At 50.7% G+C, this 25,464-nt stretch overlaps 1 protein-coding gene across 1 annotated transcript in view; it reads right to left on the bottom strand.

Annotated features, from left to right (window-relative positions):
- Window positions 1-14,207: 14,207 nt before the first annotated feature.
- Window positions 14,208-25,464, bottom strand: part of NOL6 (nucleolar protein 6) — a 30,747-nt gene continuing 19,490 nt past the window's right edge. The window contains exons 25-26 of the mRNA XM_063320441.1: window positions 18,289-18,390; window positions 14,208-17,112 (exon numbers count right to left, since the gene is read on the bottom strand). Coding sequence (XP_063176511.1) covers window positions 16,963-17,112; window positions 18,289-18,390 — 252 coding nt within the window. The 3' untranslated portion in view covers window positions 14,208-16,962. The remainder of the gene's footprint in view (window positions 17,113-18,288; window positions 18,391-25,464) is intronic.

Here is a 25,464-nt window from a genome sequence, read left to right as displayed (position 1 = left end):
AGGGCAGATGATACACTGGAAATAAAGGGTGAGGTTTCAGCTGTGCTTTGAAGTACTATGGAAAGGCCCAGAGGCAAAGAAATGCTGGGAACTGCTTAGTCCATTGTGTCAGATCTGCAGAGGAGAAGTTTCTTGTACCAGCAGGGAGACTGAAAGGTGTAAGGAGAGGAGAAATGCCCGCTCTGAGGTCTGGTTTTGCTGATGGGCTGGGTTTTTAAATGGAAGGTGACATTCTGAAAAGCAAGTGCAGAGAAGTCCTCATGGGATATTTCTGGGACTTGGAGGGAGGCAATTTCTAATAGCTCTTCCCTGGAGAATGACCATAAGACAATCCAAGAGGAGCTGGGATTTTGTGCACCGACGCAATTTCCTTTCAGTCACAGAAGCACCAGCTGTCAACACAAGGTGAGCTAAATGGATGACACCCAAATGTAGGGGTGTTACACCTCTCTGGCACATCCCAACACAGCTGGCAGCAGATTTAGGGTAAAAAAACAACAACAACAACATCAAGAACAAACAAGAAAACCAGACACCTTGCCCTGCGTAATAAAACCAAAAGGGAAATTGTGAGATGTGGAAAGGGAGCCAGAGCACCATTCCCAGTAATCAGCCTTGCCCGAGGAGGGAGTTCCCACCATATGTCCTACAGAAATGAATGAGTCAGGCAGAAGTTACCACAGGCACCACAGGGCACAGGAGCATGTACAGGCAGAGCAGGGAGACATCTTTCCTCCTCGGGAGATGGGAATGGGGAGGATAACTCAAGAGACCTTATTTACAGCCAAGGTCTCCATAGGTCAGGTCAAACAGGTCCTCAGGAGTAGAGGTACCACGGACAGATGGACATGCCAAAGCCTGGTTGTGGCATCAGGACAAATTCATACACTTGGAGCCTGCCTGAGCTCGGCGGCTGCTGCAACAGCAATTGGGTTTGGGCTGGTGCACAGAGGTGAGAAGTTACTCCTACTTACTTCTTCCTCCCATCCTCCTTTTCTTCCACAGATGGTGTTATCTAGGGTTTATTCAGTACACAATGGCTTTTCTGCACCAAGGTTAGTTCGCTGAGTCACTAGATGAAAAGCAAACCTGTGCCACCGGTGAGACAATGCACGTAATGCAAGATTGAGAGGGCTCTTGCACAAGGCGCTGGGTTCCCGATGACGACTGGACCCACGCCTGACAGAAGTGTGTGGGCTTTTATACTCCAGGTAAAATTCTGTGGGCAGACACGAGATGCAAACCCATGGGACGCTTGGGATGGCTTCACCTCCTGCTTGTCCGGTTGGGAAACTGGTTCTGCAGCGTGACCAGGGAAACCTGGCCCTGGCGGTGTCTGCACCAGATCCTCCCTTTATGTGAAACAGCGCTGAAGAGGTGCTTCCACTCATGCTTTCCCCAAAAAGACTGATGTGCTGCCCACACCTCTGCCTCACATAAATGGTGTTTCAGGAGATCCCTGCTTACTACCAACGCAACGACACTTTGCGCAGTGACCTGTGCAAGAGGAGATAATCATGGAGTCACCTTATTAAGAACAGGCTTTATTAAAGCTCTTACTAACACAAAACTCCCATCAAAGTCAAACAAAAGACAATGGAATTTGACAAAATGGTCTCATAGTTGGTCCTGTCAAGCCTCAGTGACAGTCAGGTGATCCAGAATCCCATTTGATACTCAGGCTGATGCCTCACAGGGTTTTTGACACTGTAGGTTGCAACACACGATTGCGCAAATGCATAGCGGAGGTGATACTGTCCAGCTGCACAGGAGCCCTCCATGGGCCACAGCAGACCAGCACCAGCCTTCTGCACCATGGACCTCCTTGGTCAGGGGAACCAATGACCATGACTGCACTTTGCACTAAAGAACAAGGCTTGGAGGAGAACACTGAAAACTCTCGGGGTCAAAGGACTCACCAAAGCCAAGCAATGGAGATTACTAATGGCACATACTTGGCCAAGCAATGACTGTGTTGGTACAAGATAGGCAGTGCACAAGAAGGGCTCCTGGCAGGGCCCTGGCTCATCAGTCCATCTCCCAAGGCTTTGTCAAACCTCAGATATAATGCAGACGAGTCAGCACTCACCTCTTCCACCCAGTAGTCTTCACCTGATGACCAGAGGAGTCCATACTCAAATCCCTTCTGTCTCTGAAGAAATCAGACCTAAAACTGAAGAGATCAGGCCCCATGCTAACAGCTACCCTGACCATCAGGTGGCCATGGGTGAGATTCCTACATCTCTCCTTTGGAAAGCTTTCTCACTTTGCATGAAATAATCCAAAAGAGAAAGTGCAAACTGCTTCCATCAGAAAGGGCATGGCAGAGGGCCTTCAGCAGGAGAGCTGGTGAGAGCCCTTCACCCCAGTGCCCTCCCAAGTCCACTTGAGATGTCATGAGAGATTCAGGTTCAGGTCTCTGTAGGCAGGGAGGGAGCTGAACCTGGCCGTCCTGCAACCACAGGTTGAGATACAGCTCAAAATGTTAAAACAGGAAAGCAGCCACGGAAGAAAAGGAAGCTATCTCTAGGAGAGAACAGACCAGGAATACTTACCCACCCCTGTCCAGAACTAAGAGGGTGGAAATGGTAGGTATTTGGCTTAAACACTTCCATTCTCAGACTGGAGCATTTTGGGAATTTGGGAATCACCCTGCTGTGCGCAGCACAGGGGCCAGGGCAGTTAATACCGTGTTTCCTAGATGGGAAAGGCCACTGGAGTTAGAGGTGTCCCTGTCCCACAGTAGTCCCCTTCCCCAGACGTCCCAGGGGAGCTTCACACAGGCTTTCCATGCCTCATTTGAAAATGGCCATGATGGAGCTGCTGTGCAGGGAAGGTCATGGAGCAGATGACCACAGGACTCAGGTGGAGCAACACTCAAGTCACCCACAGCCCAGTGCATAAAAGATCTGGTTGCTGCTGCAGAGTCACTAAACTACCCACTGGAGTCAGGGCGATTTATAGGGAGCTCTTAGGGAGCAGAGGCAGCTGTGTGTTGCATGTCCAAAATCACCCTCTGCATGGGACCAGCTGCCCCCTCAAAGCCCCATGGCAGTGTCCACCCCTCCCCAGGCTCTAGCAGAATAAAGAACATGTATCTTCTTCATTTTGTTTCTGGTGTCCAGTCCTGGCTAAGAATAACAATGGGAAGTGATATATACATATATGTTGGGAGACAGGTAGCAGTCCCTGCACCGCTGGTCTTGCTGCTTTCCTGCCAGGGCACGGGACAAACATCAGTGTGGCGCCGAGGGCAGGGGGAGGCAGGTTGTCAGACAGCTCAGCAAGTGGGTCTCTTCCTTGTCATCTTTTTCAACATTTTACCTTTTTCAGTCTATTGCTTATCTGCTGCTAGAACTTTAGGGCACCACTTGCTGCCCAGCCACCTCCTTATCTTCCTCTCTACAGCCTCTTTGGTCATGGCTAATGTAGCGTTCAAAGGCAAGGGAAGTTGGCATCTTCTTAGAGGCATCAGGCATGGGCAGAGTAGACAGATCATGGAGATAACATGGGAGCACCCACCTCCCCTTCCTCAGGTCAACCAGGCACTCCTTGCACCTTCAACTGTCACTGTGCACTCTCTTATCTCTGCGTGCTACTGCTGAAATCTTTCTCACATTGAGATCAGTGATAAAAGTGGGGAATAAATAAAGTAACTTGAGAAAGATCAGCTCGTCAGGCCAAGTGCAAACACTACCTAGTCATCCAGGGAGCGTCTTGGAACATGCAAAAGGGAACTGATAGAGATCCTCTTCCAAGGGCTGAGCCTACTCAAAACTGGCAAATTTGCTTGGCCAAAACCACCTCCTGCATACCTGGGTGCAAGCACTGCTATCTACCACTGCATCGTGCACAGCCCAGATCTCTCATGGGCCGTGGGCAATTCTCAAATTAGAGGGAACAGAAGCACGAACAACAGCAGATCTGTTGTCCTCATTAGTCCAGCATGTCAGGGAGCATTTCAGGATGAAAGTTTGGGGGAGGAACATGCATTTTTATCTTGACACATTCTTGCATATGGAAGGGAAGAGCTGAATGCCTGTCAGGAGCTCTGCCTAGCAGAGCAAGCCCAGCTGCAGGACCACCATGTGGATCTCATGCTACAGCCCACCGAAATGTCACCTTCAGAACATCTCTTGGGCTTCACACCACAAAAAGGCTCCATGCCTGGCAATGACAACTACGATGGTAGAAAAACAGCCTCACTAAGGAGTCAGGGCTCTCAAGGCACTGTAGATCTCTTCACAACTGGTTTTACCTACTCTTTTTTTTACCCTGGGGAAGCTGAGTCTGGGGAAGCCACCTGAACCCCCTCCTAGGGAGTGCTGCAATGGGGAGGGTGCCCAGGAAAGCAGATGGTCTCACACCTCACTTCCACTGCACAGGCCATTGCTGAAGGAAGGGGCATCATGGGATCACTCAAGGTGAGGTGATGAGGCAAAACAGCAGCAGGATGAAGCAACAACGTGGGCAGCAGGTCAGATTCCTTAGACCAGGCTAGGACACAAAGCTATGTCCCATTCCTCGCATTATTGCCGCTGACTCCTGTGGAAAAAACATTGACATCCAGATATTTGCAAGGCAGAGGGACAGTAACCACCAAGACTGACCTCTGGCATCACCCAGGCCAAATAGCTCCACGCCCAGTAATTCCCACCCCAAGCCTGTCCATCCTGCTTGGAGGAAGGGGTCTTGCTTTCAGAGCCATGCCAGATCTTGGCTGAAAGGCACTGCCAGCCTGTGCAGAGCTGGGCAGAGACACCTCATGCAAGCTCTGCTTGATGGAGGGTGGTGGTAGGAAGAAGTTACGGGGCAGCACAGGCAGAACACCCAGCTAACAGAGGGGTACAGCGCTCAGTGGTCCTTCTTGCCCAACACATGCTGGGGTACCTCCTCTCAGCCCCACACAGCCCTCCCTACCCCCAGCACCGTCCCCAGCAGGCACAAAATGCTCAGGGCAGGGGACGAGCAAATGAGCAGTCAATGGCTTGACTGCGCTCAGCTTGCTTACAAGGCGCCTGTAATGAATCAAACCTGCCAAGGGTGGAAAATGGGCTTGGCCTTAAAAGTGTAAAGCAATTATTTATTGGCCAACACACACACACAAAAGATAGCTAAGACTCTGTGGGCTCCTTGGCTAGGTGTTAATGTGCTAACCACCTTGAGAAGGTGACCAAAGGGCCTTTGCTGGCCAGGGACTGTCTGTTGGTCTTCACATCTCCTAGGGATGGCCCCACCATCGTGCCCAACACGCACCCTGACTCCCTGCATTTTTTTCCTTTGGCATTTTGCACCTTTCCCTGCTGCTGCCACCTCGACCATCCCACCTCTGTCTGCAGTCTTACCTTTCCCAGGGTGGCCACTTTCCCAGCACGCAGCCAGGGCATGGCAGGGTCAGAGTTGGGACTTCAGACTGGGGGAGATGAGACTTAGGAGCAGGTTATTACCCACAGATGGAGTTACGGAGAGTTGGGGTGAGGGTAGAGAAGAGGGGTGGCTTCTCTGTGCTTTTTGCTCTAGCCGTTCCACTTTGCAAGGCAAAAAAACCCAACCAACAGAGTCCCTTGAGCCAGCAAGCACATAAAAAACAAGCGCAGCTCTACCATGACTCATCTCTGCTTTAACACAGGGAGGTAAAGTTGATGTTTTCCCACCCCATGAATGCAGGGGACAGTCTGGCACTGCCACTTCATGACAGGGGTAAGAGACACACAGGCCCCAGGGGATGCACAAACAAACACCATGGCACAGCTGATATGTGGTCCCCAGACGCACGTCTTGTGTGACATTCAGCAACACCCCTTTGACGTCCAGCTTAATGGGGTCAGGGAAAACCTCCCTGCAGAGCCAGGACACAACCTGCACATAGAGAGCACAGGCAGCACCTGTGAGACCACCCCTTGGACGTGTTACTGCTGAAACCCCGGTGGGATTAAAGATGAATACAGGAGCTTCTCATACTACTGACACTCTCACTGGACAGACTAAATCCAAACCTACCGTCAGAGCAGCCCGAGTCCTTTGTGCTGCTGCAGAGAGAGCAGCATGAGAAGTTTCCACCTGCTCTGCCCTTCCCTGCCTTTTCTCCCATGTCTCAGGAGATGTGTCAGGGTGCAGGAAGCAGCATTCGGAATGACAGTGCTTGTAGGACATGCAGGACTCAGGATAATGCAGGATTATCAAGATATAACAAAGCTATGCAGGGGGAAGATTAGAAGGGCCAAAGCTCAATCAGAACTCAGCTTGGCCACTGCAGTTAAAGACAACAAGAAGAGATTTTTCCAGTATATCAACAGAAAAAGGAAAACTAGGGAAAATATAGGTCCACTGATGAATGAGACGGGTGCCCTAGTGGTGGAAGACACAGAGAAGGCAGAGTTACTGAATGCCTTCTTTTCTTCGGTCTTCACTGATAAAGCCGTCCCTCACGCATCCCATACCCTGGAGGCAAGGGGGAAGGTCTGGAGAGAGGAAGATTTTCCCTTAGTTGAGGAGGACCGGGTCAGAGACCACTTGGCCAAGCTGGACATTCATAAATCCATGAGCCCTGACGGGATGCACCCGCGAGTGCTGAGAGAGCTGGCAGATGTTATCGCTAGACCACTCTCCATTGTCTTTGCAAGGTCATGGGGAACAGGAGAGGTGCCTGAGGACTGGAGGAAGGCTGACATCACTCCAATCTTCAAAAAAGGCAAGAAGGAGGACCCAGGGAACTACAGGCCGGTTAGTCTCACCTCTGTCCCTGGGAAGGTAATGGAGCCACTCATTCTGGATGTCGTCTCCAAACACATAGAGGAACAGGAAGTTATTGGAAGTGGTCAGCATGGATTTACCAAGGGCAAATCATGCCTGACCAATCTGATAGCTTTCTATGATGTTATAACGGGTTGGCTGGATGAGGGGAGAGCCGTAGATGTCATCTACCTTGACCTTAGCAAGGCTTTTGACACTGTCTCCCATAACATCCTCATTAGGAAGCTGAGGAAGTATGGGCTAGACGAGGTGACAGTGAGGTGGATTGAGAGCTGGCTGAGTGACAGAACTCAGAGGGTTGTGATCAGCGGCACAGAGTCCAGTTGGAGGCCTGTAACCAGTGGTGTCCCTCAGGGGTCAATACTCGGACCAATTTTGTTCAATATATTCATTAATGACCTAGATGAGGGGACAGAGTGTATCCTCAGCAAGTTTGCTGAGGATACCAAGCTGGGAGGGGTGGCCGACACTCCAGAGGGCCGTGCTGCCATCCAGCATGACCTGGACAGGCTGGAGAGCTGGGCAGAGAAGAACCTAATGACTTTCAACAAAAGCAAGTATAGGGTCCTGCACCTGGGAAGGAAGAATGCCAAACACCAGTATATGTTAGGGGCGGACATGCTGGGAAGCAGCTCTGAGGAGAAGGACCTGGGGGTCCTGGTAGACAGCAAATTATCCATGAGCCAGCAGTGTGCCCTTGTCGCCAAGAAGGCCAATGGCATCCTGGGCTGCACAGGGAAGACTGTGGCCAGTAGGTCGAAGGAGGTCATTCTCCCCCTCTACTCTGCACTGGTGAGGCCACAACTGGAGTACTGTGTCCAGTTTTGGGCTCCCCAGTTCAAGAGGGACAGGGAACTACTGGAGCAAGTCCAGCGTAGGGCAACCAAGATGATTATGGGACTGGAGCACCTCCCTTATGAGGAAAGGCTGAAAGAGCTGGGGCTCTTTAGCCTGGAGAAGAGAAGGTTGAGGGGGGACCTGATTAATGTTTACAAGTACCTAAAGGGTGGGTTTAAGGAGGACGGAGCCAGGCTCTTTTCAATGGTTCCCAGCGACAGGACAAGGGGCAATGGGCACAAGCTAGAACATAGGAAGTTCCATTCAAATACACGGAAAAACTTCTTTACAGTGAGGGTGACAGAGCACTGGAACAGGCTGCCCAGGGAGGTTGTGGAGTCCCCTTCTCTGGAGATTTTCAAGACCCGCCTGGATGCAGCCCTGAGGGATGTGCTTTAGGCAATCCTGCTCTAGCAGGGGAGTTGGACTAGATGATCTCTAGAGGTCCCTTCCAACTCTGAAGATTCCGTGATTCCGTGATTCCGTGATTCTCCCACCCCAGGACCAGACTGTGGTCACCCAGCTCTGCTAGAAGTTCAGAGGGAAGGCAGATGCTGCCCTCCAGCCTCCCAGCTGCTTCACCAGCCAAGCAGATACAGGAGCTCAAGGCTCAAGCTGGATGGGCACAGCTTGTGCAGGGCGTTGTCCTCTTGAGGCTTTGCAGACCTTTTTGGGGTAACACAGGTTCATTCTGCCGGAGCAGGTGGTGCAAGGGGAACCCAAAGCCCAAGGGCTTAACTGGAGATGGGTAGCTACGGAAGGCAGCATGGAGGCAGCTTGGGCAAAGCAGAGGACAGTGCAAACTCTACGCTCCTCTTGGTGCTACGTCTGTGCCCACCACCCCCGCTCCCAGGATAGGTACTTTTGTTGGCAGTGCTGGATCTACAGCCTGGATCCATGTCTTCTTGATAACTCGGTGTGGGTGATCTCCAAACAGACCTCAGCTCCCCTGGCACCCACGTGTGTCAATGCTCCTGCTGTGCACGCTGCGCTCCTTATCGGAGCCATTCAGGCACAAGCAAAACAGTTTTCTCCTCCCGGGAGCCCCAGATGGCTGGTCTAGTAACGAACTCACCTTTGCTGTATCCGGCAGCCCCCAGTGGAGGCTGTTGAGCTTTTTTCCAGGAGAGCAAGACCTTCCCAAGGGCTGCCACACAGGTGCTGGCACGGCCAAGGTCTGCTCTGGCTCACACGGAGACCCGTTTGCCCCAGGGCTACCAGTTGAAGCTGTAAAGCCCAGCCCGTGCAAGGCCTGCCAGTTCCCTTGGCCCAGCCAAAATTCCTGAAGAAAAAATAATCCTAATAAATAAAGGTTTGCTGGAAGTGCTGGCATGCACCGGATGGAGGTTACTGAGCTTTGCACAGAAACCTACCAACAGCATTGTGGTTTCAGATGAAACTCAAGACACGTGAGGCCATCAGCCAAGTTTCACCACTGGGTTTCAGTGTCACCCGCGGCAGCAGGAGCCAGCCACTGCTGTGGGACACAGGAGCGGGAGATGGGGTGATGGCTGGGAGCACAGCCGGCCCCCCAGCCCCTCCAAGGCTGGAGCAGTTGGGCTGGTTCAGCAGATGGAAGGGAGCTGGTCCATCCCACACCTGCGATAACAGGGTGCCCCAGCAGCCTGTAGGTCCCAGATTCTGGCTGGTAAGGTGGCAGGGAGGCAGTCCAGCCCTCTCCATCTTGCCACGGGGACGCAGCGGAGGCACATGGGGGTGGCACCTGGCTCGCAAGCTGCAAAACCCACCTGGGACCTGGGTGGGCAGTCCACGCACCCCTCCACCACCAGCCTGACCTGCTGCAAGGCCCACTGGACCACGGGGCACCTCCATGCCAACCACCCTCTCCGTCCCTGCCAGCAGCACTGCCACCAGGAGCTGCAAGGCCCAAGCACCATCCAGTCACTCCCTCTCTCGCCCTGCATCCCTGTGGATGCTGAACGGGCTGTTTTCTCCATCTCCCACCACTGAATAAATTTTCCCCTGTGCAAAACTGCAGCCAGGCCACCCCTTGTTTCCAGGGGCAATCGCCTTGTGGGGGAAATCCCTCCCCTCACAGGCAGGGCTCGTCTGCCCTTGTCGCAGGAGGGACAGCAGCTTTGCAGCCATCCCATTTCCACAGAGCTGCCCGGCCTCTGCATGCTGGCACCTGGAGGTGCAGGAGAGGCCTCACAGAAACGTGTTACAGGCTGATAGTTTATCTTGGATCACTCCTGAGCGCTGGCAATCCCACACCCTTTGGAAGAAAACCCTCTTGGCAGCTTTGAACGTTGCTCTTCAGGCGCGTGGAATATTTTCGTGCTGGGGAACAAGCTCTCTGTGAGATGCTACACTGCTCTTCCAGCCTGCAAAGCCCCGAGGCAGCGTCAGCTCGTTAGAAGAGGGGGCAAGAGTGGCTGGTGCCATGTCCCTGCTCCCAGCCCTGCTGGCGACTTGCCCTGTGGCTTTGGCCCTGTTGCCTCCACAAACCTCACAGCAGCCAGCTGAGACATGAAGATAAAGGCAGCCGTGTTGCCGCACCGCAGCTGTAAGGCATTTTTATAGCACTTCTCACATACAAGTCGTAAAGAGAGCAGCCGTGCGGGGAAACTGCTGGGTTTGCCCCCAGCCCTGGCCCTGGGCAGATGAGGGAACGGATGCCGCATTGGGGGAATGGTGTAGGAACGGCAGGGAGCACAGGTTTGGAAAAGGCCAACGCTTTTCCCCAGCATCAGTGCCGCAGTCCCACCTTAGGATGGACAGCATGTCGCTAGGGTGAGCAGGGATGCCAAATATGCTTTTGGACGCTTTTGTTGAGGATTGAGATGAGATCCATGTCCATGGCAGGGAAAAGAGCAGGAGAAAGGGCCCTGCAAGCCCACCTCGCTGTGAACCAGCATGAATGAGAAAGGGAGCCATCCTCCTGCCTTGAGCGATGGGGACAGGTTCCCCCCATTTTCGGGGTCATTACAAGACCCATGGCTGCGATGTACCACCCCATCCCTGCCCTGAACCCCACGCTCCCCCTGACGCTCCCTCCTCGGCTGCCGTTCACACCCTCTATGTCTCATCCCACCTCCCTACAACCGTCAGTGCTTCAGGGCAGGGAAAGTATCTCACTGCATCTTTGTGATCGGCTGCGCCAAATCACTGGCACTAAACAAACTGTAGTTCCTGATGAAAAACATCACAGTCCCAGGGCAGGAGCTGCGAGCATTACTCACTCAGGGAATTGCTTTCAGCTGTGCCAAAGGGGGCCGCGGGCAGGAGCTGCAGGGATGGAGACTTGGGGCCCTTGTTACCAGCTGATGATGGAGCATCACAGGCCACCAGTGCCCCAGCCAGACTTTTCACAGTCTGCCAGAAAAAGGCATGTGGTTCGCCAGCACCTTGCCATCCCTCAACAGGTATCCAGGCACCCCAAAAGAAGTGAAGGAAAGATGCTGGCATACCTATGTAAATATAAAGTATAGGGCAGGTAGAAGGCAGGGCAATATATTGGCCCTGTGTCCATGCAAGGGAGGGGCTTGGAGGTCTGTTTTGGAGGGCACAGGGGAAAGAAAAAGTCCCTGGGATGGAAGCGCCAGGGGAAGAAGGGATGAGGTCCTGGTGCCCCGGCTGTGGGAGGAGGGTTACCCTTCTGCAGCCCCAGGCTGGATTAGGAGGGAGCGTGGTATTTGGTTGCCCATTATTCCACCTGGCTGAGCCTTTAGCAAAGATAATCCCCACCGACAAGATCTAACAGCGAGAGCTGGCTCAGCCCTGTGCTACAGGACACCCCTCACACCGGGCAGTCCTGCCCTGCGAGCCCTGATCCCACTGGATGAGGAAAGCCACCATCACCACCTGCTCCCTCCACTCTGCCTTTGGTCCGGGGCTTCTCCCTCCAGGATGGGGTCTACTGCTCCCTGGTGTCCCTAGGGAGCTGGCTGCCCAACAGCAACAAGACACCCCTCATTGCTCACCCTGTAACATCACCAGGGTCTCCAAGGACGCAGGACACGGTTACCCCATGGCAGCATCTCCAGTCCATGACCATGGTCTTGCCCTGTGTTAAGACAAGGCAAGCCGACCTCCAGCAAAACCAAGCTCAGCTACCACGTGTTTTGGCAGGAAAGAGACAGCAAGCTCCAAACTCACAGCCCAGTGGAGCTGCCGCTGTAGTTGTCCTCCCAAACACCGCAATCCTCAGTGTTTTAATATGCACAGAAACAACAGGTGAGTTAGCCAAAAGGGAGAGACTTCGGCTAATAAATCAACACCCTCACAGGCTGCTTTGCTGGCACTGCCCTCAGCCTTTCCAGGCACATCCAGAAGCAACACGAACAGGAACAGTCTGTCTGGCACTTCGGGAAGTGCGGGAGCCACCGGCACAAGGCGCGAGCATGTCCGTGCCAGCTCACAGCCAATGCAAGCCCTTGGCACCTTCGTTAGTGACTGCAAATGAAGCACTGAGGAGCAGATCCCCTTTCTCTCGTGCTGGTGGGAACGGGCAGCGAGTTTGCTGAGCCTGGTCAGGATACTCTGCTGGAAAGTGGACTAATGGGGACATGCATCCCTGGTTTGTTCCCCTGCAAGACCCCATCATGGCATCACCAGCCATGCAGCACCTCCCCACCGTGCTCGTGGCTGACGCTATTCCCCCCCTGCCAAATTGCCCTTTCTTCCACAGCCCCAGGCGCTTTCCGGACCACATTTCTCCCATTTTTCAATTCCCCCCCCCCGATCTTTGGATTTTCCCTTCCCTGTGGTGCACCCTGCACTTGCTAAGTGCCACCCTCACCCCTCAAGCAGCATCACTCTGCCTCCCGTGGAGACCATGCACATCAAAAGCTGCTGCCCACCAGAGCCCCTTCGCTACTGGTGCTTCCCGAAAGCTGCTGCCTTGGCCAGGAAAAATCACTTCAGGTCCAGAGCGTTCTCCTGATAACAGAAATCCTGGCAAACAAGCCAGCCCCCAGCCAAGCAGCACAGTCACTGTGGGAACAGCAAACTTGGGGAGGATATTCCCTTTCTGTGACAAAAACCAGGCAACCGCTCCTTCCCCAGCCAGCCATGGAAATTTAGGCTAAGGGTTTAAAAAAAATGACCGGTGATTGTGGGTACCCAAGTAAAATGCCCCCTACAAGTGCCTTTATTTCCAGAAGACACATGCTTCTTGCCTTCAGGGGATGGGCCTGAAGTCAGACAGCTATAGAGACCCCAAACAGCCTCTGAAAAGATCTTGGCAGCCCCAGTGAACAAGGGCTGAGCAGTCCAACAGGCACGAAAACCCCACGGCACTCAACCTGCTGATCATCCCATCATCCCACTTGTGCTTCATCAACTTATTTCCCCAGCTTCCTTTCATAAATCCTGCATTTGCCACTCAAAGCTATCAAGGCTGCCTGGCAAGCAAGGACTTGGCGGCAGAAAAAAGGCTCCATCCATCACCAGCTGCCTCCCATCAACCACTGTTTCAGAGAGCATCCTTGCAAAGCGTGAGCTGATCGTTTTAAGAGAAAGCTGCCCAAAGGGTGTCAGAGGTAAAGGCCCAGGAGGACACACCATCTTTTGGAGAGGTCTACAAGAAAGCAGATAGTGCTGTGCCCTGTCTTGGCTGACCCCATCCATCCACCAAGTGTACCAGCATCGCTCCAGCCCAACTTTGGAAACACCTCCCCATTTGTGCTCGCCCCCCATGCATGGGAGACTGGCTGTAAAGAGCTTCAAAGGAGCTTCAAGGGCAGCTTTGCAAAATCAACACAGTGGCAGTGGCACCACCTCAAATCCCATTGCTATCGCCTCAGCTCCAGCGCTTCCCCCCCTTTCCCCTTGTCTTGCCTCTTGCGACACGACAAGGCACGGGCTCTCCGGGGCAGCTCTGTGTTTGTGCAGCTCCTGTTTAGGGACGGGACCACGCTAAGCAAACACTTGCAAGCGAGTGCCTACTCACTGCTCTGGAAGTGGAAACCCAGGCCCTACCCCAGCTTTCACAACAAAAATTAGTCACAGCACACCAACAGGGGTCGTAAATCCGGCAACAGTAGATAAAGTTTCAATGGAGACATCCCTTGTCCTCTCTTATGTAACACAGACATCCCTTTTCTTTGGATCCTGCCTTTCCAGATCACTTTGAGGCACAGGGACCCTCTGCTCCTGAGGCAGAGGTGCTTTACATTTTGCTTTAGATACCAACCGTTGCTCAAGAAGTCAGTCAGATAGCACCAACACCCGTCCTTAACACCATCCCCAGGCTTTCCAGCGAAATTTCACGGTGGGTTTATCCACCCACATTGGCCACAGGGGTCTGACTTTAGCAGATTATAAAACATGGCTCAGAACATTTGCAATGTTTGACCATACAAATACGGGCTCCAGAATGGCTCAAAAGTGCTTTTAAATATTTGGATACTGGGAGATCTGGGGCACTGAGGAGTTACTCTTCCTGTGAAAGAGGAGGCAGAAGCCTGTGGATCAACCATGGCTTTGGCAACACAAGGAACACTGAGAGCACACCTGGGATAACGTGTTACTTGGGTAACTTGTGCTGACACAGATGAAACCCCTCCAGGTGATGTAAGCTGGGTTAGCAGTGATCAGTTTTGCCAGTCTTAAGTGCATTTATTTCAAGGCCTTTACTGAGACACCAGTATCCATCATGAAATCAGACCTTTACACCAGCAAACATCTGCAGCACAGGCCCGACCTAGGCTCACATCTGGCTACCAAGCACAGTGGCATTGCCTTGTGAAACACGAGCAGGTTGCTACTTGTATGAGGGTTTGATTACGGAGTGAGTCCATTTATCATCAGTTAACTTGGCAATGTTATTTTCGCGGAAGGCTGGCCTAGAGACTTCCTGGCCCTTTGCTGCATGCTGCAAACGATGGCGTTTTACCCAAGGATGGAGGAGCAGGGAGGAGATCCAACACACAGTAGATTGAAGCTACGCATAGTTTTATGTCTTTTTAAAGGCAAAAAGGAAAAGGAGCGGCAATACGATACCTGCCAGCGCAACAGAAGCGGATAAAAGCAGAGGTGCTGGAGGGTTACCCCTACAGGGTATATCCTTCACATACCACACAAGCTACCCCACCATGGCAGCTGGGCTGGGGAGGAGAAGGCAGGGTGGATTACGGCACAGCCCGGAAGCAAAAGCAGAGGCTGTCTCTCCATAAATATTGCCAGGCAGCATATAAGCCAGTGAGGGGCTGCGTCCTGTGACGCCCCGGGGACAGGGGAGCAGGACCTTTCTTTCTACCTGGTGCAGCAGCAGGGCTGGAAGTGTTCTGCTCCCCTGCAAACTAACGCGAGCAGCAGCACACACCTCTACCCTAGGGAAAAGCACGCATATATGCGGCAAGGAGAGCACCCCGGCCCAAAACCATTTACATCTGCAACATACAACACGGGGAAAAACGAGGGCAAGATGGGCGTGGAGGGAACAGGCAGAGCTCTGGCACAGGTAACCGGTGCGGCAACTCGTGTGCTGTCCAATCACTGTGCTGGCAAATTTACAGGATCACAATGTCAAACTGCACGTTCGGAGTGAAAGCAGATAGGCACGAAAAGCAGGAACAATCTGACTACTGAGGAAAATTACAGCCATCACTGAAGGCAGATTGGGTGACTCCAACATCTAAAGGATGATAAAACAGAACAAAGAGAAGCTTAAAAAGTAATCCTTAATTAACTACTTCTGAAACTTGTCGAAATCACTGCCTGCGTCTTGTTTGCTAATGGACCTGTCAGCAGCTTCTTAGGCTGCAGGGGTCATGGTAGCAACAGAAAGTGCTGCTTTGTTCTCGGGTTTGGTATCTCTTTTGCCCTCTAAGTGCATTTGATGTTTTCATTTTAAGTGTACTCAAAAGGCTGTTGCAAAGGATGGGCAAGGGATTTTACCTACAGCCTCCCTCAGCCACTGGCATAGGGAAGAGAGAAAAATGCTTCTTGTGATTTTAATACAGGAGATATACCCACAGCCCAAAACCAAGGATGCTGCCCACATGTATCTGTCCCATAGGATACACTGCACCTCCAAAAGCTGGTCAATGGGCACTAGGTCGGCAGTATCTCAGCCCAGTGCTGCATCTCTGACACAGCCTGCTTTCCAATGCTTCAGAGAAAACATCTGAAAAATCAAGTCGTGGATCTCCTCCACAAAGCCTCGGACTCAATTCCAACAGCAGGAGAGGCCAGTAAGTCTTAACATCCTACCTGAAACGCTACTTACAAAGTAACAACTGTCTACAGTTATCAAACTGTCTGAACTTCCACTTGCCGTCCCAAGCTTCATCTATTTTTGGTTTCTGCAATATCTGCCGTCACCAAATTTGTTTTATTTACTCTTTATGTGATTCACCCATACTTTGCTGTTGGAACATGTGTGCTGCTTCTATCAGAAAAGGGGATGGAAGTAGTGCATTTGCTCCCTCTCTTTCCCCATCAGGAGTCTGATGATCATTTCAGACAGGAGAAATACTACCAAATAGCTGAGGTTGGAAGGCACCTCTAGATCACCTAGTCCAAGTTCCTGCTCAGAGTAGGGTCACCTACACACAGCTGCCCAGAACCGTGTCCAGTTGGGTTTTGAGTATCTCCAGCATGGAGACTCCACCACTCCCCCTCACCAAACTGTGCCGGTGTTCAACCACCCGCACAAAAAAAAGTTTTAAGTCGAATTTCCTGCATTTCAATTTATGACTCTCATTCCATCATTGGGCACCATTAAGAAGTGTCTTCTCTACTCCCCATCAGGTATTTATACACATTGGTAAGATCCCTCTGAGCCTTCTCTTCTCCAGGCTGAACAATCCCAGCCAGCTCTCGCAGCCTCCCCTCATATGAGAGGCTTCAACCCCTTTATTGTCTTCCATGCCCTTCACTGGACCTGCTCCAGCGTGTCCATGTCTCTTTTACTGGAGAGCGCAGCACTGGGAACAGCACACCAGATGTGTCTCATCAGGGCTGAATTGAGGAGAATAACCTGGTCATTTTTGAATGTCTCAGTATTTCTTTGGTTTTGCTAACCACTGGAGTAACAGCAGCTGTTAAGAACTCTCTATTTAACTAGGAAACTGCCTTCGCAATGCACACCTCAGCCAGAATTTTCATGCCTTGACATTTTCACATGAACACAGCTTTGTTTCCTACAATGAACACGAACACTTTCAAAAACTTTATCCCATCTTTATATTTTCTTCAAAATAAAAAGGCATTTGTATTCTTGAAAACAATAACAGATCCCTTTGCTTTTCCAGACAAGGCATATAAAGATAAATAGAGTAAAACACACAGTTCTGGGATTTAAAAAGCTGAAAGTGTTTCCTAGGACTGATTTATAAAAAGGAACAGTCCCATAGTGAACAAACTCTGCTTCAGGACGGGTCCCTCTGACACCTCTCAGTGGCCTCAGATAGTCCATTTCTCTGTACGAGCTTCCACACTTTTGACCAGGCCTTCTCCCAAAACCTCGAAGTCCTCCAGAATCGCCTCCACATTGGGAACACAGACCAGCTCGTTGTTCAGAGTTGTCACCATCCTTCCTTTCATGTTGGAGACCTGCAGGGCACACATAAACATTGCACAAAAGGGTGCACCCACTCAGAGCTGCTTCACAACTTCTGCAAGCCCCACATAGAAGTAAACTGCTCTCCTGCCTTGTCACACCCAACCTCTGCCACATCACTACACGCAATTTTCTAAGCTTCACTTCTCAACACCATCATTGCTCATTATTAGAACTAATAAACTGCAAGAGTGGCCCTTCTGGCCCCTTTTAGGGTTTACCCTGGAGCTACAGTCCAAAGACCGCAAGCAACAAAGAGGAGAAAAGCTGCCTATGCTCTGGCTCTGTTGTCGGGTGTCAAAATCTCAAGTGGGAAGAGATCTTTGGCTTCACCAGGGTGAGGAAAAAAAAAAAAAAAAAAAACAAACAACAAAAAAAACCCCCCACACCTCATGTTTAAATCAAGCCACACGCAGCTCAGATGCAAACATGTTCTCCTCTCATTTCACATCCGTGAATAACTGGGTTTCACAACTACAGTTAGGCTGAATGTCCAATGCCCTCTGGCCATGAAGAGAGGGAAGTTAATCACCCAGAGACTGATAGCAGAAGAGCCTGGGCTGCCAACTTGGAGCCATGAGTCACTGGTTTCTTTGCGTCTTTCCTTCATAGAAAGCAGCATGAATCACTCCAGCGTGCCTCACACCTAGCTTAACCACCCTCTAGAGCTTGCCAACCCACACAGCGTAGCTGGAAAAAATCTCCATATATTGAATAGGACTTGGGCACTATGAACCTAGGCTTGCAGCATCTTGTGAGCTGGACGTTTCTGGGCAAGACGACCAAAGCCAGAAGAATAGGACAGCCTGCTGGACACACCAAATGTCTTTGGCAAATGAGGCATCACCCACCTCCCAGGAGGGGAAGAGAGAAGAGCGCCTGGGACAAAGAGCTCTGTTCTGACCCATGATCATGGTGCTGGGGCTTGTCCAGGGACACATGATCCCCTCTTAGCTCTGCTGATGACTGGGGGCACTGTAGCCACAAACCTATCTTGGTTTCACCCTTTCCAAGAAGGGACAGAAGTCTAAGCTCCATTTCTGTCTCAAAGGCCTTTGGGGCTGATAAGAGTTAGACAAAGCAATTACAATGCAGAAAACAAAAAAAAGCTCTCCAAGCTTTCAGGGCATAAAGGTAACATGAAGCTTAAAGTAGAGCCAAAAACTCACCTTAAAAGGCTGAGGCTGAAAGCTCAAAGGTTTCCACAAAACTGCAATCACTTCCCCACCATGCTTGTCATAGAAGAACAAGGCGAGATCACTGAAGGCATCCTAGGGAAGAAAACAAACAGAGGTTGTGCCAGACATCCCAGAGCCAGAGACCACCCCCGATTCAGTCTCCTTACACTTTCACACATGGTAGCTCCACACCAGCCAGGACCAAAGCTGCAACTCTTCAATGAATACCCAAAAAAGAAAGCAACTGGCAGCCCATGGACAAGTCCTGAGTGCCTCCTCCTACCTCTTCTACCACAGCCTTGAGGGATACAGTGCACTGCCTCCAAGTTTTGCATGCAGACCTCATTGCTGACTACCTCTTGCTGTCCCAGAAAGCAGAAACACGATCCACCACCTCCCACAGGCCTGGAAGAGCACCCAGAAATTAACATACATCTTTAGGACAATGGACCCCTTAGATGACTACCCACTGAGTGTTCCTCACCATGGTCACCCATCAGCTGGATCTGGCATTACCAAACTGTCCTATCCCAGCGTCCAGCAGCCATATCCAAAACTTCACAGTGCATCAGATGGCAAGAGGCAGGCCCTGCCCAGCAGGCAATCCTGCCACAATATGTTTCATTACATGGCAGCAAAGACCAACCCCAGTCAAGGATCTTTCACTGGAGGCCAGCAGCTCAAGCTCTGCAGTCTGTGCAACAAAGGTACCAAATCTCCTTCTTCTCCCAGGACAAACACCATGTGCTGTCAGCACACAGTGTCCTCAAAGGAAACATAACAGCAGAAATTTTACATAACAGGAAGTCCTGTGAGGTGCAAAGAGATGGAATGGTCAATGGAGGCACTGCAGGAATCTGCTCTCCTTGCCCCTGTGCTTCGGCAGCTGTGTCAATGAGTATCTCCTTCGGTAGCACTGGGCAGAAGAGCTCAAAAAGAGATCTTGCATAAAGAGATGACTAAAGTCCACAGTCTGGTTTCCCCCAAGCCCACGCAAACTGGATTCCCAGCACTGCAAAAAGGCTGGGGATGAGCGCTGCAGCAGAATAAACAACAGTACAAGCAACTTTTCAAACACAAAAGTCTGGCCCTACAGTTCAGCACCCAACACACTGGTATCTGGATATATGCACCCCGAGTGCAGCTGACCAAGATAGCCAAAAAGCTGCTCCCTGGCACTTACTCATCTTGGTGGAGATTAACATGAGGCAATAGCCCATGTTTACCAGGCAGAGCAAACAGCCCCCAGCATCAGTACAGGACAAGTTTCTGCACATGGCCTCACCAGCTTTGGAGCAATCTACTGCAAGAAATACAGACCCTCTGCTCCCTCTTCGTTCTTCTTCTCCATTCCCTTAGTTTCCAGCTGCAACTCACCCACACTCTTACAAACAGAGGTCTCTGCTGGCATCATTGTATCATGAGGTTTTCATGAGGATGTGCATTGAAAAATAATCAAGTCAAAGGCAAGCTTGGAGGGGTCTTGTATGGACATACCAAGATTGCAGTAGGAGATAAAAAATGTGGATTGGGTTGGATTACCAGTGATCCCAAAGGGTGGGGTGGCATTTTAAGAGTAAAGACCTGATAAGCAGGGAGGGGTGGAGTTCTCTGCAACCTTCAGAGCCAGATATATGAGTTTGGACTTGAAGTACCACAAACAGAGGGCAATACGATTAGGCCATCAAGCTGGGAAGATCCTGAGACCTGCCAGCTCATCCCGCTTCACGGGATCTTCATGGGGGGAAAGGCTGGTCAAGGCATTATCTCACAAACTGGCTAGAAAAACCACTGTCTAAAAATACATTGAGAAAGAGGCAACCCTCCCTGGCATTTCTCAGCTGAGAGCAACAGGTTACGCTCAGTGCCAGTCAACAGGGAAGACTCCTCCTTTTGCCGAAAGGCAAACGGCAGGAGGGAGGAAAAGCTCAACAAAGGGCAAAAAAACCTCAGGGCACGCTGACCGCCAACGTGCAGCTTTCCGAACCAGAGGGGAGCAGAACATGTGAGAACCTGAAAAAGCTCTGCTACCCTACAGGGCGAGGTTGAGTGCCACTGGATGCTCCCTAAGAGAAAGATGTTTTCTTTACAGGCTTGTCTTGCTGGACAGGAGCCAGGAGCATTTGCAGGAAGAGAACTCTCCCAGGCTCAGCTCATTTCCCAGTAAAACCACTGTTCAGCCCCAATACCCAGCACCTTTTATCCAGAGAGCAGGGAGCAGAGGTTAAAAGAACGGCATCCAGTTCATAATCCCAGCAAAGCGAAAGCTTCTGCACTTGCACTGCTCCCAGCATCGTTCTATAATAGTGCCTTGGGTCAGCTCCACCAAGCTATGGAGATGCACATTCAACTCTTGGGAAACTGTAGCATTAAAAGGGTCTGGTATATTAGTCACCACACTTATGTTTGTACAGAGGCTTGGGGAGTAAAAGCAAACAGTCCTCACCTCCCTTTCCACATCCTATGCTCAATGCCCAGTGCCACTGGACTTGCCTGAGCCTGCAAACACCTTCTTCAAGGGAAAGCCTAAGAGAAAAGGCACGGAGTGCATTTGAATCCCTATTCCCTTCTGAAGCTGTTGTATCTTTCCTTGCAATTCAGCTTTAAAGGCCCAGGGAAAGCTCTCCCTGCTCAAGTGGATACCTGCCATCAGCAAAACCTACGGCTGGTTCCTATCTCGCAGAAACACAGGGGACCTCCAAGCTCAGGGCTGCAATTCAGAGGAGCCTCATTGTCTGGGAAAGGGGTACATTGCACCTGTAAGATTAGCTCAAGGTCTGTAAGGAGCCACCTGGATTGTCGGAATGAAAGAATGGAGAAACGTAGTGAGTAAAACAATACCCTGATCTAAAATGGGATTACTGGATTAAGCAGCTCGGGCTGAAGCATGCATTTTGCAATGAGGTAAGCGCTCATTGCTAGTTAAGCAACTACATCGTTGTTGTTTAGGGGTGGGTTTTTTTTGGCCTAACCATTTATCCACCCACTTTTTCACTGCTCCTACTTATACCCAGAGATCAGGCTCATTGCATCATAGCCGCTGGAAAAAGAGGAGACGTTTGGGGAGGCCTCTGCACCCAAAATGCACCTAGCAGCTCTTCCTGGTGCGATGGCAGTTCAAGTGGTAAATGCATCAATCAACACTTCCTCAGTGCTTAGAACATTTCAAGTGCTTTCAGCGAGTGATCTGCCAGTATAAAATCCTATTAAAGCTACTTACTTCCAACAAATCACTGCATTTGTGGTTAACGCTTTAAAGACCTTGTCATCCTACTGCAACCTGCCCTGATGCTCACAGGTTACCAGGTACAGGCAGAACCTTCCCCCATGCTCAAACAGAGCAAGGAGCACTGTCAAGAAAACCAGGCTGGGGTTACTTCTGTGTCAGTAGGGTTTTAAAAGAGAAAAGAAACCTGTGTGTTAGGTTTCAGATTCACTTGGTAAAAGGTATCTCAAACTATACAAACTTTTCCACCTCCGAGTGCCTCACCAGACCCACATGCACATCCTGTTCTGGGGGTTTGGGGCAGAGGGAAAGTATGGAATAAAAAAAAAGCCACCCATGTTTTGGCTGCATTAACAAACATGCCTTGTCCACCAATCCATCAAAACATCTGAGATTAAAGTCTTCAGTCGCTTCCTATGGGATGAATCCAAGGCAGACCTCTAGGAAGGCATCACCAACACACAAGAAATGTAGCCACAGGTACCCTCGGAGCTCACCCAAGGAGCACGAGGGGCTGATGCCTCAATACATGCCTGTGTGCATATGCATACGTGTGTGCATCCACCCCCAACCCTGGGCACTACACTAAGAGTCACATAGCTGCTCTGAAGCTATAAGAGCAGGGAATTTCCTGCCACCTCTGCCCCTCCAAGGGCATAGATCCATACAGGAAGTTTTTCTCAGTAGTACTAGAGCCCACAGAGCTTTTTTCAGTTCATATCTGCCTATCTGGAAGTCTCCATAGGAGGAGTCAGGCCTGTCAGTCAAAAAAGGAAGGGAGCAGTCTGACCTGAAATTTCACCATTTCCAGCTACCTCCAGTAACCACAGCTTATATACTGTAAGAAACCAAGAACTTTTAATATCATTAATTCCTTCCTAACATGCAGTAGCATGATATGCATTCCTACACCATGGGAGGAAGAAAGGAAAGGGCTGTAAGTCTTCCAGATATGTCTTGTTTGAAGGTGCAAGAAATGCAAAACATTGCTTTAGAGGGAAGGACGTTTACAGTAAAGCAGGAAACATTTTCCTGCTCATCTGTACAGGAAAGATCTCCCACAAACAAGATGGGCAAGACAGGCAGCTCCTCTGCCATGAGCTCTGGTAGACGCGTGCAGACAGAGAAAGCTAAATCTCAGTAAAAGAGAGCACTTCACATCCAGTGACCCACTGAAACAAAAGACCCGGTAAGAAATGTTAGGTCTTTTAACAGCCATTATAGATATGCAGATGGACGTGGTACAGACAGCTTCATCCGATTTTCCCCACGATGAGAAAACAGCTCTGGACCCTGGGGAGGTGACCACAGCCTTTAGGCTTTGTGAGCTCCTGAATGCATGTAGATGGGCACAGCAAGTATATCCACAGGAGTCGCTGGATGTGGGCAGAAAGACTGCCCCCTTGAGCTCAAGCTCAGCCAAGCCACCCTGAAGTAAGAGGTGTGCTGACTGAGCCTTCCCATGCCACGTCCCCAACAAACAGCTGCGGGTTCTACAGCTTGACAGCCACCATGACACAGACCAGCAACCACAACAGAGATCCCACCAGAGCCTCATCTGAGATGGTTAATTTAGCCTTGCTGGAGAATCACGCTGGGACCAGACACAGGGTTTGCTTGCTGAGGTGCTCAAGACCGTAGGCACTGCAGAGGCTGGTGATGGGCTAGAGCTACAGGGAAGCCCTCTCTGCAGGATGTCTGGCACCTGCTTTCCCTCAAAAGCAACTGTCTGCAAAGCCTTCTCATCTAAACAGACTCCCAGAACAGGCCTTTTCTATGAGATCTGTCCTGGAATTGAAGAATATCCCAACTGAATCCCATGACCAACCTTTCATCTCTACCCAGAGACTCCCAGGCACCACAGCAACTTGATCAGACCAGCTCCTGCAGCACATCTCCTTGGAGCAGGAAAAATTAAAGCAGTCAGGACTCAATACCTCTCCCCTCCTTTCATTTTCTCCTCTGATTATTCTCCTTGGGGAAGGCATGCAGGAATCCTTCGGCTCCAGAGTGCTCATGACTTGCTAACCCCTTTGATTTGAGAAGAACAAGGACCTCTTAAGAGAAAACAGGCTGGAGAGGAGAAAAGTGGGTCTCCTGGTTACTGTGCCATAGACACGGGAAGATGCTATGTCCTGCTCCCCTCAACTCAACCAATATGCCTGGGCATTGAAATCCCTTTTTCACGTGGCAAGCTCAGAAAAGGGTAGATGTTTCTTTTCTGCTCATAGAAAAGATCAAAATCCCACAGCATCGCTCCGTGGCAGATGTCTCCCTTTGTTGCTACAAACCCACCTCGACTACAACCCTGTTGCTCAATTCTGTGGTTTGTGCTATTAAGGGATAGCAAATTACTCTGAGTCAAAGCCAGCCAGTTCTGCATCCAAGTGCCTTCTCATCCAAAATCTCTCATAAGGATTCACTGCTGTCACCACACTCCTTTCCTGCACTAACTTCTTGCTGTGTTTGGATCAACCCCAGGGCTCCCAGCCTGCAGGATGGGGATAAGCTGCTTTGAGAAGCAAAAGCCAGGGAAGCAGAAATAAAAAGGTGCTGGAGAGGCTACCAGCCAAAGCCAGGTCAAAGCACAAAGCCGATACAAAGTTCCTGCCTTCAAGCAACAACATTGGTACACTGAGACACGGAGCTGGATGATTTCTGATGGGGTAGTTTTGATCGGCAGCATGCACCACCTGCTTGCTGATGACCCTGCAGTGAAAAGCTGGCTTTTGAGGCCCTCCAACACAGGTGGACATGGCTGAGTTACCAGAGAGAACGTGCAGCATCACCTCTTTGATTTTTCCAGAAGAAACACCTGTTTTCCCAGAAAGAGATATTCATCAGCCCCTTCAGGTCTGCCTGCTACTGATCTGGAAGCTACAAGAGCCAAGTGAACTGGTACTGCAAGATACCTCCAATACGACAGCCGCAAGGGAACACAGTCATATGTATCTCAGAGCCTTCAAAAGGAGGAAAAGCCCCCCAGCCAGAGTTGCTGAGGCAGATTTCAGACTCTCTACCCCATAGCTCGCTCTTCAGGGAAACCTCTGACCGATTTCTGCTCTTTTCATCCCAAGCACCCTCGGGCCAAAGAATGAGAGGCACCAAGTGAACACAATACTGCTTCCAACAAGGCAACGTGACCTTTGCTTACACCCATGTTTCTTCATTGGGATGTTAGTATATTGGATTTAGGACCAGCTGTAATTTGTAACCCAACCAAACCCCATTCCAAGTCTGTTATTCCCTGTAGTAGAGAAAATGGACAGCAAAAATTCAGTTTGGATGTCATAATCAACTGGATCAACTGAGTTATAATTGCTTAAAGGATAATGAAAGCTGCTTTCCAGGGAAGTCTATTCTGCACCTTTCACTTCTGGAGCCATTTGCTGACACCGAGTTGACTAGAAGCACAAAAACGTCCTATAAACTGCAACACACCCTGATGAGTTTCCTGATTGACAACCTCGGTATCCAGCGTGATCTGCTGCAAGCCTGTTAACAGCCTCGCCAAGAAGCCTGCTCTCCCCATCGGCTCATCCAACAGTCTCCAGTTCCTCTTCAAGCACAAAGGCAGCCTTCTGCCAGGTCTCAGAGGCTCCGGCCCTGTGCATGCAGGCACCTCCAGTGCCTTGGCAGCTGCTGAAAGGCTCCGTTCAACTCTAACCCCTCCTCTTCCAGCATGGCATGGAGAGGGATTTCAGGCTTAAGAAACTCCATTTCCTATACAGACCTGCACCTCTTGGTTGAGGTTTCATGGTGGCAGGTCAAATCCTTACCATACACGTAACAGAAGAGAGGGGCTAGTATTGATATTACTCCTCAGATCCAGATGCCAGGAAAGAGTGAAATAGTGAACAGTTCCCAACTGCCATGCATCCTGCTCCCTTTTAAAAAAAGTCTTGTGCTGGGTGCTTCTCCCCCTCCTTGCATATCCTAGA

This window comes from Chroicocephalus ridibundus, chromosome Z (assembly GCF_963924245.1).
Source record: "Chroicocephalus ridibundus chromosome Z, bChrRid1.1, whole genome shotgun sequence".
Classification (NCBI taxonomy): domain Eukaryota; kingdom Metazoa; phylum Chordata; class Aves; order Charadriiformes; family Laridae; genus Chroicocephalus; species Chroicocephalus ridibundus.
The sequence above is the reverse complement of the archived record's forward strand: the minus strand, read 5'-3'. Positions and strand labels throughout refer to the sequence as shown.